The sequence below is a fragment of the Staurois parvus genome, unplaced genomic scaffold (genome assembly GCF_062004578.1).
Source record: "Staurois parvus isolate SC_StPar_1 unplaced genomic scaffold, SC_StPar_1.0 ptg001045l, whole genome shotgun sequence".
Classification (NCBI taxonomy): Eukaryota; Metazoa; Chordata; class Amphibia; order Anura; family Ranidae; genus Staurois; species Staurois parvus.
Genome location: NW_028318841.1, coordinates 961,918 through 978,262, shown reverse-complemented (window position 1 = coordinate 978,262; position 16,345 = coordinate 961,918). Strand labels below are relative to the sequence as shown.

The 16,345-nt window shown below is 38.6% G+C and overlaps 1 protein-coding gene across 1 annotated transcript in view; it reads right to left on the bottom strand.

Moving 5' to 3' along the window:
* Positions 1 to 3,081: 3,081 nt before the first annotated feature.
* Positions 3,082 to 16,345, bottom strand: part of GPC3 (glypican 3) — a 616,906-nt gene continuing 603,642 nt past the window's right edge. Inside the window, exon 8 of the mRNA XM_089657942.1 lies at positions 3,082 to 3,441. Within this exon, the coding sequence (XP_089514068.1) occupies positions 3,260 to 3,441 (182 nt within the window). The 3' untranslated portion in view covers positions 3,082 to 3,259. The remainder of the gene's footprint in view (positions 3,442 to 16,345) is intronic.

Below are 16,345 nucleotides of genomic sequence, written 5' to 3'. Positions count from 1 at the left end.
TTTCTCTTTCACGTGATAGCGAATAAGTGAAGACGAGTTTCCTTTAGACAAAGTGATCGGTTCACTAAAGGTGCTTTCACTTTTCTAAAGGAACAGCCTCTGCCCCTAGTAACAGAACCTCAATGTGCATGAACTCTTTGGATTTCCTATTTGAACATGTTTGCCATTTAATGATTAATTGTGGTTAGTACTTCGGGTCAGGGTTGTATGTATGCAATCCATACATACAAAGAAACCAAAACAAATAATGTCAGAAATCATGTGTAATAAAATGGAATGACACAGGAAAAAAGTATTGAACACATAAAGAAAACGAGGTGCAAAAAGGCATGGAAAGCCAAGACACCATCTGAAATCTTTCAATAATTAGAAAGCAATCCTACCCCTTGTCAGTGAAAAGTAATATCAATTGGTTCAATCCCAACTGACAGCCTATAAAAAGGTGTCTGATTACAAAGGTGCCACATCGCATGATGGATAAAAGCAAAGAGCTCTCTCAAGACCTTTGTAACCTTATTTTTGCAAAACATACAGATTGCATTAGCTACAGAAGGATTTCTAAACTTCTAAATGTTCCAGAGAGCACTGTTGGGACCATAATCCGGAATTGGAAAGACCATTGTTTCACCATAACCCTGCTATGACCAGGTGCTCCTTGCAAGATTTCTAACAGAGGAGTGAAAAGAATTAGAAGAGTTGTCCAAGAACCAAGGACCACTTGTGGAGAGCTTCAGAAAGGCCTGGAATTAGCAGGTACGATTGTTTCAAAGAAAACAATAAGTAATGTACTCAACCGCAATGGCCTGTATGCTCACCATGCAAGACTCCATTGCTGAAGCAGAAGCATGTTGAAATTCATTTTAAAGTTTGCTGCACAACATTTAGACAAGCCTGTGAAATACTGAGAGAATATAGTCTGGTCAGATGCAACCAAAATTGAACTCTTTGGATGCCATAATACACACCATGTTTGGAGGTCAAATGACATACCAAAAACACCATACCAACAGTGAAGTATGGAGGTGGGAACATCATGGTGTGTGTGGCTGTTTTTCGGCATACTGGAAAACTTAATATCATTGGAAGAAAGGATGAATGGAAAAATGTACCAAGACATTCTTGATAATCTGCTGCCATCTACCAGGATGATGAAGATGAAACAAGGGTGGACTTTTCAGCAAGACAATGATCCCAATGAACCCAAACACATAGCCAAGGAAACTCTCAATTGGTTTCAAGAAAGAAAATAAAGCTTCTAGAATGGCCCAGCAAATCACCTGACTTGAATCCAATAGAAAATCTATGAAAAGAAATAAAGATCAGAGTTCATAAAATGTACACACGGAACCTTCAAGAGTTGAAGTCTGTTTGCGTGGGAGAATGATTTGAAGACTGTTTGGGCCAAAGTCACACCTGAGGAATGCATGCAACTAGTTTCTTCATACAGAAGTCATCTTAAAGCTGTCATTAGCAACAAAAGGATTTTGTATGACGTATTAAATAAATTTGTTAGCATGTTCAATACTTTTTCCCTGTGTCATTCCATTCTATTACACGTAACTTAATTTCTGAACTTATTTGTTTCTCTGTATGTGAATTGCTTCATTTGTTGCTGACATATGGTGAAAAGTTCATGTCAATTGCACCTTTAGAAATCTACTTACTGAGAAAAATGGTGACGTGTTCAATACTTTTTACCCACTGTATGTGAACATGATTGCTGCATATTAAAAATTGATTTGTAGGCAATAGCATGCCTTCTTGACTTCCTATTTCTGGACAGACTGTATATAGGAGTTTTGACCCATTAAGAAGTCTGCATATACATCTTTTAGGTTTATTCTGTCTGGTTTGGAGAGGGTGGGTGGTGGTACAAAGCCAGATGATGCTTGAATGCTCACCAAAGCGTGAAATAAGTTACAAAACTGTTAAAGTGCAGAAAAAATGTCCTGTTGTGGAATGGCAACACACAACCTTTTGGTGGACTAAATGCCAGTTGTGCCCAGTGTATTTTCCTAAACTACTCCAACACTTGGACTCTTAAGAGCTATAGAACAAAAATGCTTGTTATTCTGTAGTCCAAGACTCCTTCCCGGATAACACACAAAGGTGTTGATTTACTAAAATTGGTGAGTGCAAAATCTGGTGCAGCTCTGCATAGAAAATCAGTTTCCAGTTTATTGTCAAAGCTTAATAGAACAAGCTGAAGTTAGAGGCTGATTGGCTACCATGCACAGCCGCACCAGATTTTGCACTCTTCAGTTTAAGTATATCAACCCCAAAGTGTGCAGAGAATACAGGTCTGCTGCGAAGATCAATAGTTTTTTGCACTTGTCAGATATAACAAAAAAGCTACCAAAAGGGAGCATATAGAGAAGCTCGTTGATAGCACTTTCAAATACTGTGACAAGTTTGGGCATGCTTGCTCCAGCAAGAATTATTTATCTGTCATGTCATATAGTCTGTGTGCTTGGATTGAACGATATATCACTGCTTAAGTGTTGTTTGTAAAAAAATTAAATGTAACAGCACTTTTGTCAAACCAATGTACTGTTAAAGTACAGAGACTTTCACTAAAATAGTAATTTATGATTCAGGCACCTCCTGTTATGGGATGACAATGCTTTGTTGCTGTCTCTCACTTTCTCTCCTGTATTGTCACCCTGTCACATGTGTTTCCAATGGAGACTTAATATGGTGGAGGTTCCATCAGAAAACCCATCCTCCGCAAAGACATGCAGGTGCTGCTGGAGCATCTGCATGTAGACCGAACGTGACTGCAAAGAGACTGGTGGAGCACTAAACTGCAAAAATTAACAACATGGTTAATAATTCTTAATGCCCAAGTAAAAAAAATGTATTCCAGTAAATGTATCTCTTTACAACTAATATTTGTTTCTACAACGTCCCCTAGGATTGTGCTGTGTGGTAACCCCCATCCCAAGAGCATGCCAAAAAAGTTTTCTGTGCAGTCCATCCAGTGCCAGTTTGTCTGCTGGAAAGGGAGATAGGACAAGCTTTTAAAACACTGCAATGTGTCATTTGCAAGAAAACAACAAAAATTAACAACAAGACTATGCATTTGTTTAAAAAGTTTTTGAATAAAGAAATTGTCTTTATTAATACATTATTATTTACTTTATAAAATTCATTTCTCCTTTTAAGATTACTTTACAATGAACCAGGAATGTTATAAACTGGAAAATTCAGCCAGGAAGGTAACGGAGCTAGCAGGAAAAGAAGGGGTTAGATTAGAACGTTAGATCACTGAGACAAGTCCTAACATGGTGACAGTGACTGGAACAAGCAGTGTAGCTGATACAGTCTTTATTCTGTGGCTTCCAGACTGGAAGTGAATGATGTCTCTGCCATGCTGATCCTGCTGGTTACGCATCTGCTTATTAAATGGAACATCGTCCATGTCCAGTTCATAGTCCGAATCTAAAAAAACAAGAGGGAGAATTGTAATTAACCTAAAACCCTTAATTAGATTCATCATGCTTTAAGCAATACCTCCAATGCATATTTATATACCTTTAGGAAGCACCCCAGTATAATAGAAAAACAGGGGCTGTTGAAATCACTCAATGGAACCAATAGTACTTACCTCCATTCTGAGCGTGGAACACAGTGTGCACTCCCAGCACCACCAATTACATTCATACTTAAGGAAGGTTCAAATCTGAATGGTGGTTGGGGAGATGCAGCAAGGAGGGTGTTCTAGCATTACAAGAAAGCTTGTTCCAAAATTACCTGAAAACAGCCAAAATGTATGGGGTTCAGCACTACAGTAATTATTCAAAGATAAACAAAGACTCGGTTTCTACAGCAAAGAAAAAAAGCTCCTGAAAGCACAATGGCCAGTGAGGCAGTCCATCATAATAATGTGCTAAGATGAATGTTGGGAGACACAACCCGAAAAAATCAGAACTTTGCCTGTCAGGATAACTCATCATTTAGCCACATCTGCAGCCTCTTTTTTAAGCTTCCCACTTTATACCTGTAGCCATTTTTTTCATGTTTTAAATTCGAGACAAAGAGGCCAATTTGATAAAGTAGCCAAGAATCTGCAAACTATAAATTGTGTGAAGATTCAGTTCAGTTATTTCGTTATGTGAAAACTAAATTCTAGTTTACTTATTTCATCTGCACATAAAGTAGGTGTGTATTCAAAGTGAACATAATTAGGTTTGAACATGGTTGAATAATTAAAGTGAATATTTACACAACTTTTTCAGATTCTCAACACATTTCATAAACCATCCCAATCTCTATTAATATTAAGTGGGTAGGCAAAGTTTCCTTTAAACCTTTCAAGGTTTAATTTTCAGTTTTGCCTGGAATGTCTCTTTAAGATACTTTATAGTTTTCCTACAACAACAATATAACTTTAGCGGCATGCAGTCATCAGTTTCTTATTCACAAATTAAAAACAGTAGTAAAATGTTATTTTTGTCTTCCTAATGCAGCATAAACTGAATATCCGTGCTGTCAATCCTCAGCCAAATGCAAACATTATCTCTTATCTGTTAAACTAAAGCATGCAAAGTTTAGAGAACTATGATAAATGACTCATTTTTTGAATAAATAATTGTAATAATTTAATCTCTTGAGGTATGCGAATGCCAGAGTCCATGTTAAGTACAGTCTTTTTTTTTTTTTTTCTAGCATTCATTTAAAATGAAGAAAGCTCAGTCTCTCCATTAAAAACATATTGATCTATTTAGGCCTGGTGGGCCTGAGATTTTAGGATATTATTTGGCAATCTAACAGCTCCAAAAAATGGATCTTGTTCAGACATGTCCAGTTTCAATTCTACTAAGAGGTCACCTCCTAAATTCCAGTGAACAATGTGGGATGCAGATCTCAGAGTGAGCTGACTTTAAAGCTGCTGATAAGGCTTTGTTTTTATGTAATTTACTTGCACGAGAATCTGAAGTTGAATATTTGGCTTGCCTTAGAAGGGCCACTTGTACTGTTTGTTGCAACACATTGTTGTTACCAGAAAAATCATATTTGGCATGTTTTTCCCATGGGGTTTTTTTTTTATGACAAAAAACTGCAACTTTTGTGAAGTTGTCATTTAATTCATCTCCCATCTCCCTGAGTATAGCCCACCTAGGATACTCCAACATGGAGTAAGTTATATTGATGAGGGATTGCTGGAGGCTACCATTCACAAGGCTACCAAAATTAATGAATGGAGCTGTTGCATGCATGTGTAGAATGCAAATAATTTGTCCAGGACCATGTCAGAGGAAAGCTTACTGGGTTGGGGCTGAAGGTAACTATTATCTCAGTTGGTCTACACTAAAGGGGAAGGATTATTTAAAAGGACAATGTCACTAAAGGTTACCAAGAGTAAAGGAAAGTGGGACATCTGAGAACCTTCACTTGCATTGTTTGAGTGCCATGACCTGCTTCAGTCAATTCAACAGGTCAATGGAGCAAGGCTGGAGGGAAGCATAGAAAATGTCTCTACATGCCTACTCCTCCTTCTGGCTTGGAGAGAAAATAGCCACTGGAAAGGTTCTTAAACTGTGCAAGTACTCTCCTTGGTGAGTTTCAGAAAGTAGTGGCTGTAGGTACCCCATAGACAGGATATCTGCTCAAAAATATCTAAGTTGAGAGTCCTCTATCTGCACATTTAAAATAGACCACATCTTGCTAAGAATATGATAGTAAAGTTTACTTTTAAGTAATGTTTCTCTGACATTCCCGATATGCTTATTTGTCTCAGGTTAATGACACAGGAAGTATTTAACTATTGAGTAATCATGATAGCCAGATCTCAAGCATTTTCAGGAAGAGGTTAAGCCCCTGAACTCTTCTTCTGACAAGCTGTAATTTTAAATATTGCTGACGTTGCTTGCAAGGTTCCATGAGGTATCTAGTAAGGAGAACAGAAAATTGGGCTAAGCTGATGTGGAGATATAAGTTTTCAAATGAAAAAAAGTTCAGATTCACCAAAAAATGTTTAATTGGTTAAAAAGAAAAAAATCTCCCTTAAAGAAATAATGGTTAAGACCTATTAAATCTGCATGTGTAAATGAAATGATTTAATGAGCAAATTATTGTGAAACAAAATAACTAGCACAGTTAACACAACTGATCCAGTTAGTGAAGTGGCCCTATTCTATGTATGCCTATTTAGGGTAGTAAACAGCTGCTGATGGGTTACAAATGTAATTATTGCACTAAGGGAAGATGCTCTATCAGAGCCACTGTTCTTCATGGACTTTACACATGCACATTATTAGTTTAGACTGCAGGTACTTGCTGATAGGATTATTTTCCAGGTTACAAAGTAACATTTGTATTAATGGTGTGAAAAAGAAAATTATCAGGTGTAAATGGCATTGTGACCCTTCAATTAAGAGGCATCACAGCTTGCGTTTGATCATTCCATTGTAAACAAATCACTGAGTGAGAACCTTGTTCTAGTCAATTCATTTTTGCTTTGTTAAATGCATTGTTGTCCTTGGGAAGCCAGTGCGGGAAAGTCTCAGATCTGACAGATGTGGAGGATTCAAAATAAAAAACTCTGGGCACCTAGCTAAAGGGATTGTTAAAATACAAATAGGCTAACGGTGTTACCTGCCAAGGTATTTGTAAATCAGCACAGAAAATTTTTTGACTTCTGTGCTTCTGCCACATTCCACAGCCAGGCAGACAAAAGACACTTCTTATGTCACCTCTCCAGTGCTAGCCTGCTCAATGGACAATATATCAACATGATCACCTGTTCATTGAGTAGGGAGCTAAACCAGAAAGTAGCAGCACAACCTTCCTGACAGAGTTTTATGTTTGTAACAAGAACGGCCAGGCAAACTTGGAATAATTTGGAAGTAAACCTATGCATTGAACCGTGGCACTGGAGTTCCATTTTAATTAAACAATAGACAGTCACCCAATATGACTTTTGTTTTCTTTTTTAAATCAAGCAACTATCTCCATAACTCTAGGTGCACCACTGGCCAGCTGCTATAAGGCAGAATGAGTAATTGGACTGGTTAAGAAAACCTGTACTAATTGCTATTGTGCTCTTCTAGAAAGCTATAACCTGCACTCTCTTGCTGCAATATCCCATTTCTATTCACATGGAGCTGACCTTACAAATTATGGTGTCCCTAGTGGTGTCACTAGGCATTTAGCTGCCTCTGAACACAACAAACTATCTGCCTCTGGCCATCTATGTGAATGTAACCTTGTAGCCTCCTAGAAGTACCTCTAAACAGTCTGATCCCTGTGTATGCATTGCTTTCAGGTGGTTTATGGCCTGCTTCACAAATTACACTAACTTTTTCACTCATCCAAAAAACCTGTCTCAGGAGTTTTTGATGTAAGTTGCTATTGCTTGTTGTTAAAGGCTAATTACTACTTCTTTGGCAATTATATTATTTTTAAAGAAGCTACATACACCATACTTCATTGACCTGGACCTTGTATTCAGCCTGCAAGTTGGAGATTACTTTATTCACCAGTGGCCTATAAAGCCCCATACACACAAGAGCACAAAGGCCAAATATTGGCCTGTGTCAGCTGGATCAATACAAATCATCTGTCATTTGGCCTGTTCATACACCCGCCTGGCAGGCATCTGTCGAATAGGCATGCTGGAAAACCAGCATCTGATCAGTGCTGGCAGCCAATGGCTGCCATCAATAACTGGTGTGTTCTGGTGGTGGGGGGTTGTCCCCCTGTCAGAACACAATAGCTCAGCAGGGAGGTCGCTGTACTAACATCTGATAGTTAGTACAGTGAGCTCCTCCCGGGCTCTAAAGTTTTTTTGTTTTTTTTTCCTCAGCCACTGGGTTGAATGAAAAAAACTGATGGTGTGTACCAAGCATAAGAGAGATTTTTTTGGTGATCGACTCCCCTTTATGTTTCAACGTATCCACTGCACTTATGATATTCCAAGTTCCTCACCATGTACTCCTATGTAAATCTAAATCTGATCGCTAAAGCTCATGCAAGCTTTAACATGTCAATGTATTTTCAAAGGATTCAATTTCTTAAATTATGTACCTTTTTATTAAAACCATGCGTTTTGATCCTTCCATGAAGGTTGTTGCTCAGGTACTTCCTGCTATGCGATGACAAATGTCTTCTAATTGTGTTCCTATGTTGTCACCCTGTCACATGCCCCCCTGACAAGACTACAGGTAAATGTGCCAAATCGTAATGCATGGGCCAATGTTAATTCAATCAAAAAGCTGGCTCAGAATAGAGATGAGTGTCTAAGAAGCAGTGGTGTTAAAATATAATTTAATAACTCAGCTTATCTTTGCAGACTTGATCCCCTCATTATATAACAGATTTATCATAATGTCCAAGGAAGCCATGAATCAATTCAATAGAATAACATGGCATATGGTGCTGTTATCTTTCCATGAGATAAACTAGCCCAGCAGAATAAACACATCCTCTACAGTGTTAATTCGATCAAAAAGCTGGTTCAAAATAGAAATGAGTTTGGGTGTCTCTGAACCTCTCTCCATCTGAACATCAAAATTGCGATTTATTGCTGGGGGATGCTGGTGATATCACTATTCTTATATGGATACGTGGCCATATTTAGTCATGCCAGGTAACTTTGTGTGTGTGTTGTATTACCCTGAAATTTTGTCTTGAAAACTTAACTGTTACTACAAATAAAAACAACCTTACATAACATTCATATGTCACAGATGTAGGTATAGGTTTATTTTAAGATGACACCCATGCATGCCTTTTATCAGCACTCAAGCAAAAAAAAAAAAGTGCCTAAGAAGCAGTGGTGTTAAAATATAATTTAATAACTCCGCTTATCTTTGCAGACTTGATCCCCTCATTATGTAACAGATTTATCATAATGTCCAAGGAAGCCATGAATCAATTCAATAGAATAACATGGCATATGGTGCTGTTATCTTTCCGTGAGATAAACTAGCCCAGCAGAATAAACACATCCTCTACAGTGTCATGCACAAGCATGCAAACTCTGTGATTGCTGCTTTCAGTAACATTCCACCCAAAATATTTAAATATACCACCTACTGTTAAGAAAATAATCGCCTTTTACACTAGTTAATACTAATATTTAGGGGGTTCCTTCAGACCAATGTGTTGCAGTAGCGCATGGTAAATGTGCATTACATAGTGGCTACTTGATTAGAACTTCCACCTGCCAGCACTAGGGGTATTGGTTCAAATCCCAAACATACAACTACCTGCATGGAGTTTGCATGCTCTACCTGTGCCTGCGTGTTTTTCCTGCCACACTCCAAAGACATGCTATTAGGTCAGTTGACTCCTGTCTTAAATCAGCCCTAGTATGTGTAAATTAGAATGTGCGTTTAGGGACCTTAGATTGTAAGCTCCTGGAGGGCAGGGACTGATGTGAATGTACAATATATATGTAAAGCACTGTGTTAATTGTCAGTGCTGTATAAGTATCTGCAACACACAGTTGTGCCATTCATTTGGAATGAATTCAGCTTATGGTGCATTGACTTGTCATTAAGGAATGAATTAACACCCGTAAACTGTAATGCACCACAACAGAATACAAAGGTTTCAAAGGACCCTCTAGGTTGTAGCACAGGGGTGATATGTCATTGACAAGGAAATGTTAGAATAAAACAGATTTTTGGGTGGGCAGTATAATATCAAAGCACTCATTCTTTCTTTCTTTCTGTACTGGATCTTGAGCTTATAGACAGTCTACTGCTTGTGAAAAAAAAAAAAGTATGTATGGAAGTATAGACTTCAGGCAGGACGTGCTGCTGAACTACAGAGCAGTGAGGGAGGAGGGATCAACAGCACTCTAAAATGTCCCATCTACGAAGAATCCAGATGGGACTTATAGTAACTTTTGTAAACAATCCTGGGCCTGGAGACAACTGTGCTAAATTAAAAAAAAAGGGCAGTTTGGAGATGGTGCTTAATACCATCTTTTACTCTTTTCCCTAAAAACTTAATATGGGTGTAACCTGAAACATGGTATAACAAGGCGGGCATATGATTTCCAAATTCCAACAGGCATATGATTTCCAAATTCCAACAGGCATCCTATCTGCATGGATTTTGTCTGTTATGTTTGTGTTAAGGTTTCACGTGCCCCAGGGCATGTATATTTGGGTTTATATGAGCATGGTAGGAATATTACTTGCGTAACTAGAGGTGTGGTAGGGATCTTTGCTTAAAAACTGTTTGCAAAGCTGTATCCCTTTTTCCATCCTATAAATCTGGGAGGTATGCTGTAGCCTATTACGCGATAGGCATAGCAAATGCTAGATGTCACTTTACTACATTGCAGCACCATATATACCTATTCTAGTTAAAGTAAACCTGTAATGACACACAAAAATGTAGTTGCAGACCTGCTTCTTAAAATGCCAGTTATTTGGCTTTTCCTATGTTTTAGACATTGACTCTTCTGGTCTGTGAGCATTTTCCAGATTACAGTAAGGTCAAAACTCCAACGCTACATATTTGTTCCAAGTCAGTAACTTAGAAGCTATTGGATGAGTATGACAGCCAGAGAACTAGTATTTTCAATAGAAGAGGTCTACACTGGCAGGATAAAAACTTCTTCAGTAGAGGCTCCTTCAGAATCAAGATTGTTATTCTCCTGTTAGGTCATCATCAGGCTTTCACTAATTAATATATAACATTTTAATTAAATAAACTCTGCATTTATCAACATTGTTATATACCCAGATTATTAAAACCCATTTTAACCAAATAGACTCCTTATGTACCAGCAGTCTTATAGTGTTATTTTGCTTTGCCAACTTTGACAACTAGACTGTTGATAAAATATATTTATCAAATGAATATGAAGAAAAGAATTTGTCTCTAGGTTTGCCTTTCCTCCTTACCTTGCAGCTTTTGTTTGAACCCCAGCTTACACAATACAAGTCTCGAATTCTAATACAAGTACCACATCAAAGCAAACATCTGCCATGATTTTCAGTGGCATGCTCTGAGTCACTTCATGATGGAAAGATAGATACACCCGACTTATGTCAAAGCTTTGGAACTATTCTGAGCTTGTTCACACTGGTTTACTTCCAGCAATGTAGGGAAGAAAATACCCATTTATAAGATAATCACATGGCCTATGGAAAAATGGGTGAGACCCACTTAATAGACTCTGGACCTTGAAGTGGAGCCAGTCAGAAACAGGCCTATTCTTTTTATCAGCATGACTGCTGTAACACAGGATTCTATGTTACTTGGGATGGTGGTTGGACTGGCATCTCTAGTCATTAGAGGGATCTCCACAAAGCACAACTTGCACATAAACTAACTACATTGCCCAAATGCAAAAAAAGACAACTCTGTCCCTGATGGGAAAAAAAAACATGTTGAGGACATAGTCAATTTTTTATTTTTTTTTTAAATCAAGTTTTTGTTTATTACATTTTCACAAGATTTTTTTCCACTCTTAAACAACATTGAATTGACATTAGGGTGAACACCAGCACAAATAGTGTAATTTGTGAAAAACTTGCTATAAACCATATAGAAGCAAGGTTCTCTATGGATAGCTGCTGCTCTAACGCCGGCCATGGATGGTTCAAATTTTGGCCAGTTTAGCAGGGACTGGCCGAGATTCGAACAGTGTATGGACAGGCTGAGTTTACCAAAGTTCATTGACCAAGCCTGTCATATTTAACATGTGATTATTGCTAGTGGCTATTATAACCACTAGCAGTAATCACTGTGTTCTCCCGGCACGGATAACTCCCCCCGCCCATTCACCGGAAGAGCACATTGGCTCTACAGGAGGGCTTCCCCCATCAACACTGACTGCAACCTAGGGTTGCAGGAAAGAAAATCACTTCATCTATGGCCAGCTTAACACATGTGCATGTTAACACACCATATTAACTAAATACAAAGCAAAGGAGGAAACACTTATCTACTACCTTAATTCAATTCAAACTGTCTGTTTTGCTACATAGGACGATTCATTAAGCACACAATCTTTAAAAAAAAAAAAAACACCTAATGTGAACCATCAACAAAAAGGAGCATATATAACAAAATGCATACAGTGCTCAAATATGTGCCAACATACATATACAAATAGTCGATAAAGTGCTGGTTACAACACACAAATATTGCAAGTAGTCCATAAATTGACTAAGTCAACATATAATCATTGCAAACAATAATCCTTAAAGTGACTCGTGCTCAGTGCTTTCTCTCAAAATTACCTTCCATGCTTCAAACCCCCACCAACACCACCACCACGGGTCTCACTCACCAATATTTATTGACCCCTTTTCAGATAAAAGGTCAGTACACACTTGGGATAAAATCCTCCTGTTCACTCTCTCCTCAAGCTGAATAAATCACCTCCAGAGTTTTATGGGAACACCATGCTCGATAGCCACACACAGAGCCAAAAACACAGACCAAGCAAACCATCAGAGTGTTAACCAAGAAAAGTAAATTAAACTATCTGGGCTGTAGTGTTGGGCTCAATGTTCGAGTGGAACATCGGCTGTTTGTATGTTCACCCACAATGCACTGTGACAGCCATGATTGGAAAGATGGGGGGAGGGCTATGGCAGATGATAAGAAGGTGCCCATGTTACAGACAACCATTGGAATTGGTACCATTTGTATGAAAATAAAAAATATGCAAAATACGTGTGTACAAGGTATCAATGGATTAAAGTGTTTGTTCACTAATGCCAGAAGTCTGCCAAGCAAAATAGGTGAGTTGGAAGCTTTGGTGCATGAAGAGAACTATGATTTCATTGGTATTGCTGAATCTTGGCTTAATTGTTCACAACTGGGCCATTAATATTCCTGGCTATGTTCTCTTTCAGAGAGACAGGGTAAATAAGAAAGGTGGCGGAGTCTGTCTCTATGTGAGAAGTGATCTCAGAGCGATTGTGAAACGGGACCTAGTTGAGAGAGAGTGTGATGGGGCTGAAGCATTATGGGTGAAACTGCACATGGGAGTGCGTACTACAAAGATAATCATTTGCCCACAAATGGTCCCTGGTATTTTCCTTTCTTAAGAAATACAAACCCCACATTGTATGTCTCCAAGAGGTACATTTCTGTCTATTATGGGAATATTGCGTAAAAATAGCCGCATGCTTACTGAGGAAATAGAATCAGCTATGCTTCATGTGGAACATAGCTATGCCAACATCCCCTCACCAGCCACCCATGCTGACTGGTTTCATGAACATATGAACATCTTATGAACTCCATTTCTCAGACCTTACTAAAAAGAAAATGCTACATACAACCCAAAAAACTTCTGAACATGGGAAAGCGGGTCGCCTCCTGGCCCAGCTAGTGAGGTCAGATTATGCTCAAGATCCTAGTGAAGGTCTTGGTTAATAGAATTAACAAGGTGCTCACGCATCTGAGTAATGACCAAAGGGCTTTTTTTTTTTTTCCCAGGTAGTAACTAGGGTGAACATCCGCTGAAATATTTCACACTCTCCACTATCCTCACACAAGAGTGATAGTGTTCTTTGATACCTGCAAAGGTTTTGATAGCGACTTTACACTGATCTGGTGAAGAGGGTATGGGTGAAAAATCATAACTCTGATCCCTTTGCTATCCTCTGGATTACTTAACAAGGGTGTCCCTTATTATTATTATACAGTATTTATATAGGGCCAGAAAGGTTTGCTCAGCGCTGTACATTATAGTGGGGGACAGAACATGAGACAATACAGTAACAAAACAATACACAAGGGGTTCGAGGGCCCTGCTCTTTCGAGCTTACAATCTAGGAGGGAGGGGAAAGTGGTACAGGAGGAAGTGGCTGTGGGGGATGGAGTGGTAGGAGGAGTGGAGGAGATCGGCTGTTAGGTGAGGGTGGGGTAGGCTTCCCTGAAGAGATGGGTTTTCAGGTTGCACCTAAAGGTGCCCTTATCTCCCTAGCCATCCACATCTGTAATTCACTAGATAAAATGGGCCTTACCTTGGAAGAGTGTCTTTCACTCTACAAGGATGACACTCTGATATAAATAGGGGGACCCCAATGAGTCCTTGCACTGTCTGCTGAATATGATTGAGAATTTTGGTAACTATTCAGGCTTCCGGGTCAGTTGGGGGTCTTTTTCCCTTTTCATCCAGTGGCTGTTCAGGTGATTTACCCACGCTCGCAACTTCAGATTACACATTCCTTCAAATATATTGCAGTTGTGTTCCAATTGCCTTTGCGTACATATATTTCCAATAATGTTTGTCCTCTGATTTCCCAGCTAGAACAAAATAATAGACAATGGATGGACCTTCCTCTGGACATTAGGGGAAGAGTTAATAAGATAAAAATATTTTTTACCTAAATGACTTTATATTTTGGCTGATTCCTAATGTAAAATACCCATGCCATTATATAACCCCTTCATGACCAAGGCTAAAACAAATCTTAAAGCGGTTGTAAGCTGTAAAAAGGGAAAAAAATTGCCCCCCTAGATGTTAATGTCATACTGTGCACCACATACTAGCATGTTATGACAGACTTGCCCATAAAAAGGCTCCCTCCAGGCATGCTCTCACCACTGACAGGGATTCCACCTTTACCCGGTGTTCCTTCCGGGTTTGTGGGCTCCAGCCTTTTGAATGGCATCACTCCTGCTCATACATGCAGGAGTCACAGTTGCGGCACAGCACTCTTAATGGATGGCATACTCGAGTGTGCAGTCCATTCAAAGCACAGTTTGCATGTGACGGTGATGTCACCGACTGCTGCACATCAGAATATCTCCTAAATTGTACACATTTAGGAGATATTCACTGTACCAACAGGTAAGACTTATCACCGATTCCTTCTTATTATACTGCCTTGCAACAAGTATACTCTATCAGTTATAAATCTGTAAAACATTTTTAAAATAATAATTTCTCTTAAAATATTTTAAAGAGAGAACATGAAATCTGTTCTAGTTCACCTTAGAAACTATTTGTCCATCAAAACACCTGCAGTGTCCCTTGATCCATTGAGAAGCAAAAGGTTTCTTGTACAAAAATCCAAAACCATAGCTTGAGCTAATGACAATTTTCCAACTTTTAACTCACATCACAGCTGAATGTTCTGCTGCCTGGATTACGTGCTTGCAAAGCAATTCTCAACGCGAATTCTCGCTGTGAACCTTTTGGCCCTGAGAAACAATGTTAGTAATTGCTCCAAAAATCTGTTCCTTATTAAAATAAGCCAGTGTCTGGGGGGCATATCAAACAATGCACATTAATTATATAGTTTTATTTGTTTCCTTGCCATTTTAATCCTTTTGTGCAGCATTACATTTTATGAATCACATTCCGATTAGGACTACTAGAAGAGAGGGTAAATTGTGTGAGACAGAGGTAAATGTATATTTGTAATTCTATATAACAACACTTAACCCTATAATATCCCAGAAAAGTAATCTACCTCCACCCTTGAAGGCCAGCTAGACAAAATATATGTGACTTTTCTTTGAACAAATTAAATAAATTAAAATAGGATAAACTAAAATAGTACCAACACAAAACATCAAACCATAAAAAATAAAAAAAAATAAAAAAAAATAGAAAATGTCCAAAATCCCACCGTGTCCAAAAACAATTCAAAATATAAAAATGAAAAATTCAAAATTATAACAAAAATAATCCCCACAGGTGTAAAGTAAAAACTTAAACTTTTTCTTCTTCTTTCATCACCAAAACCTTCTTAATACCCGCAAATCCTGATGTTCATACACCTCAAAAAAAGAAAAAAACTCGACATAGTGTCATACCTTAAAAGATACAAAACACACGTGCCACTCACTGTGCAGCATGCAAAATATTAAATAAATGTGTATACTCTAAACGAGTGTCTAAACACATACAGATAGGTGAATGTCAATATAAGTGAAAACACATTCACATAGGATATGAAATACAATGTGTGAAAACCACTCCACAAATAACACTGCCAGTGTATATCACCACACCCTATATATAAAAAAGTGATAGCCAAAAAAGCCCAGATCACCACTCTCCAACTCTTATATGGATGGGTAATTACCCTATAGCAGAAACAGCAGGGCACAATCCCACTCTGGGTTACTTTCTCCTCACATCAATTTTCTCCAAAGACTAGGGCCACTTCCTCCACCTTCCTCCAGAAAACCAGTCACAGTATAAAAGATATTCTTCTTTATTGGTAACTCACATAAAAAATTCGGATGGTAACAGCTCCTCCTCACAAGAAGTACACACATGGACAGGTTCAGGGAAACACTAGCCGCATGTTCCCACTTCCAAGATGGCCGCGATCGCACTTCCGGTCAACGTCGATGTGTCTGACGTCACGTGTCTCTGACGCGTTTCGTCACTTCCTTTGACTTT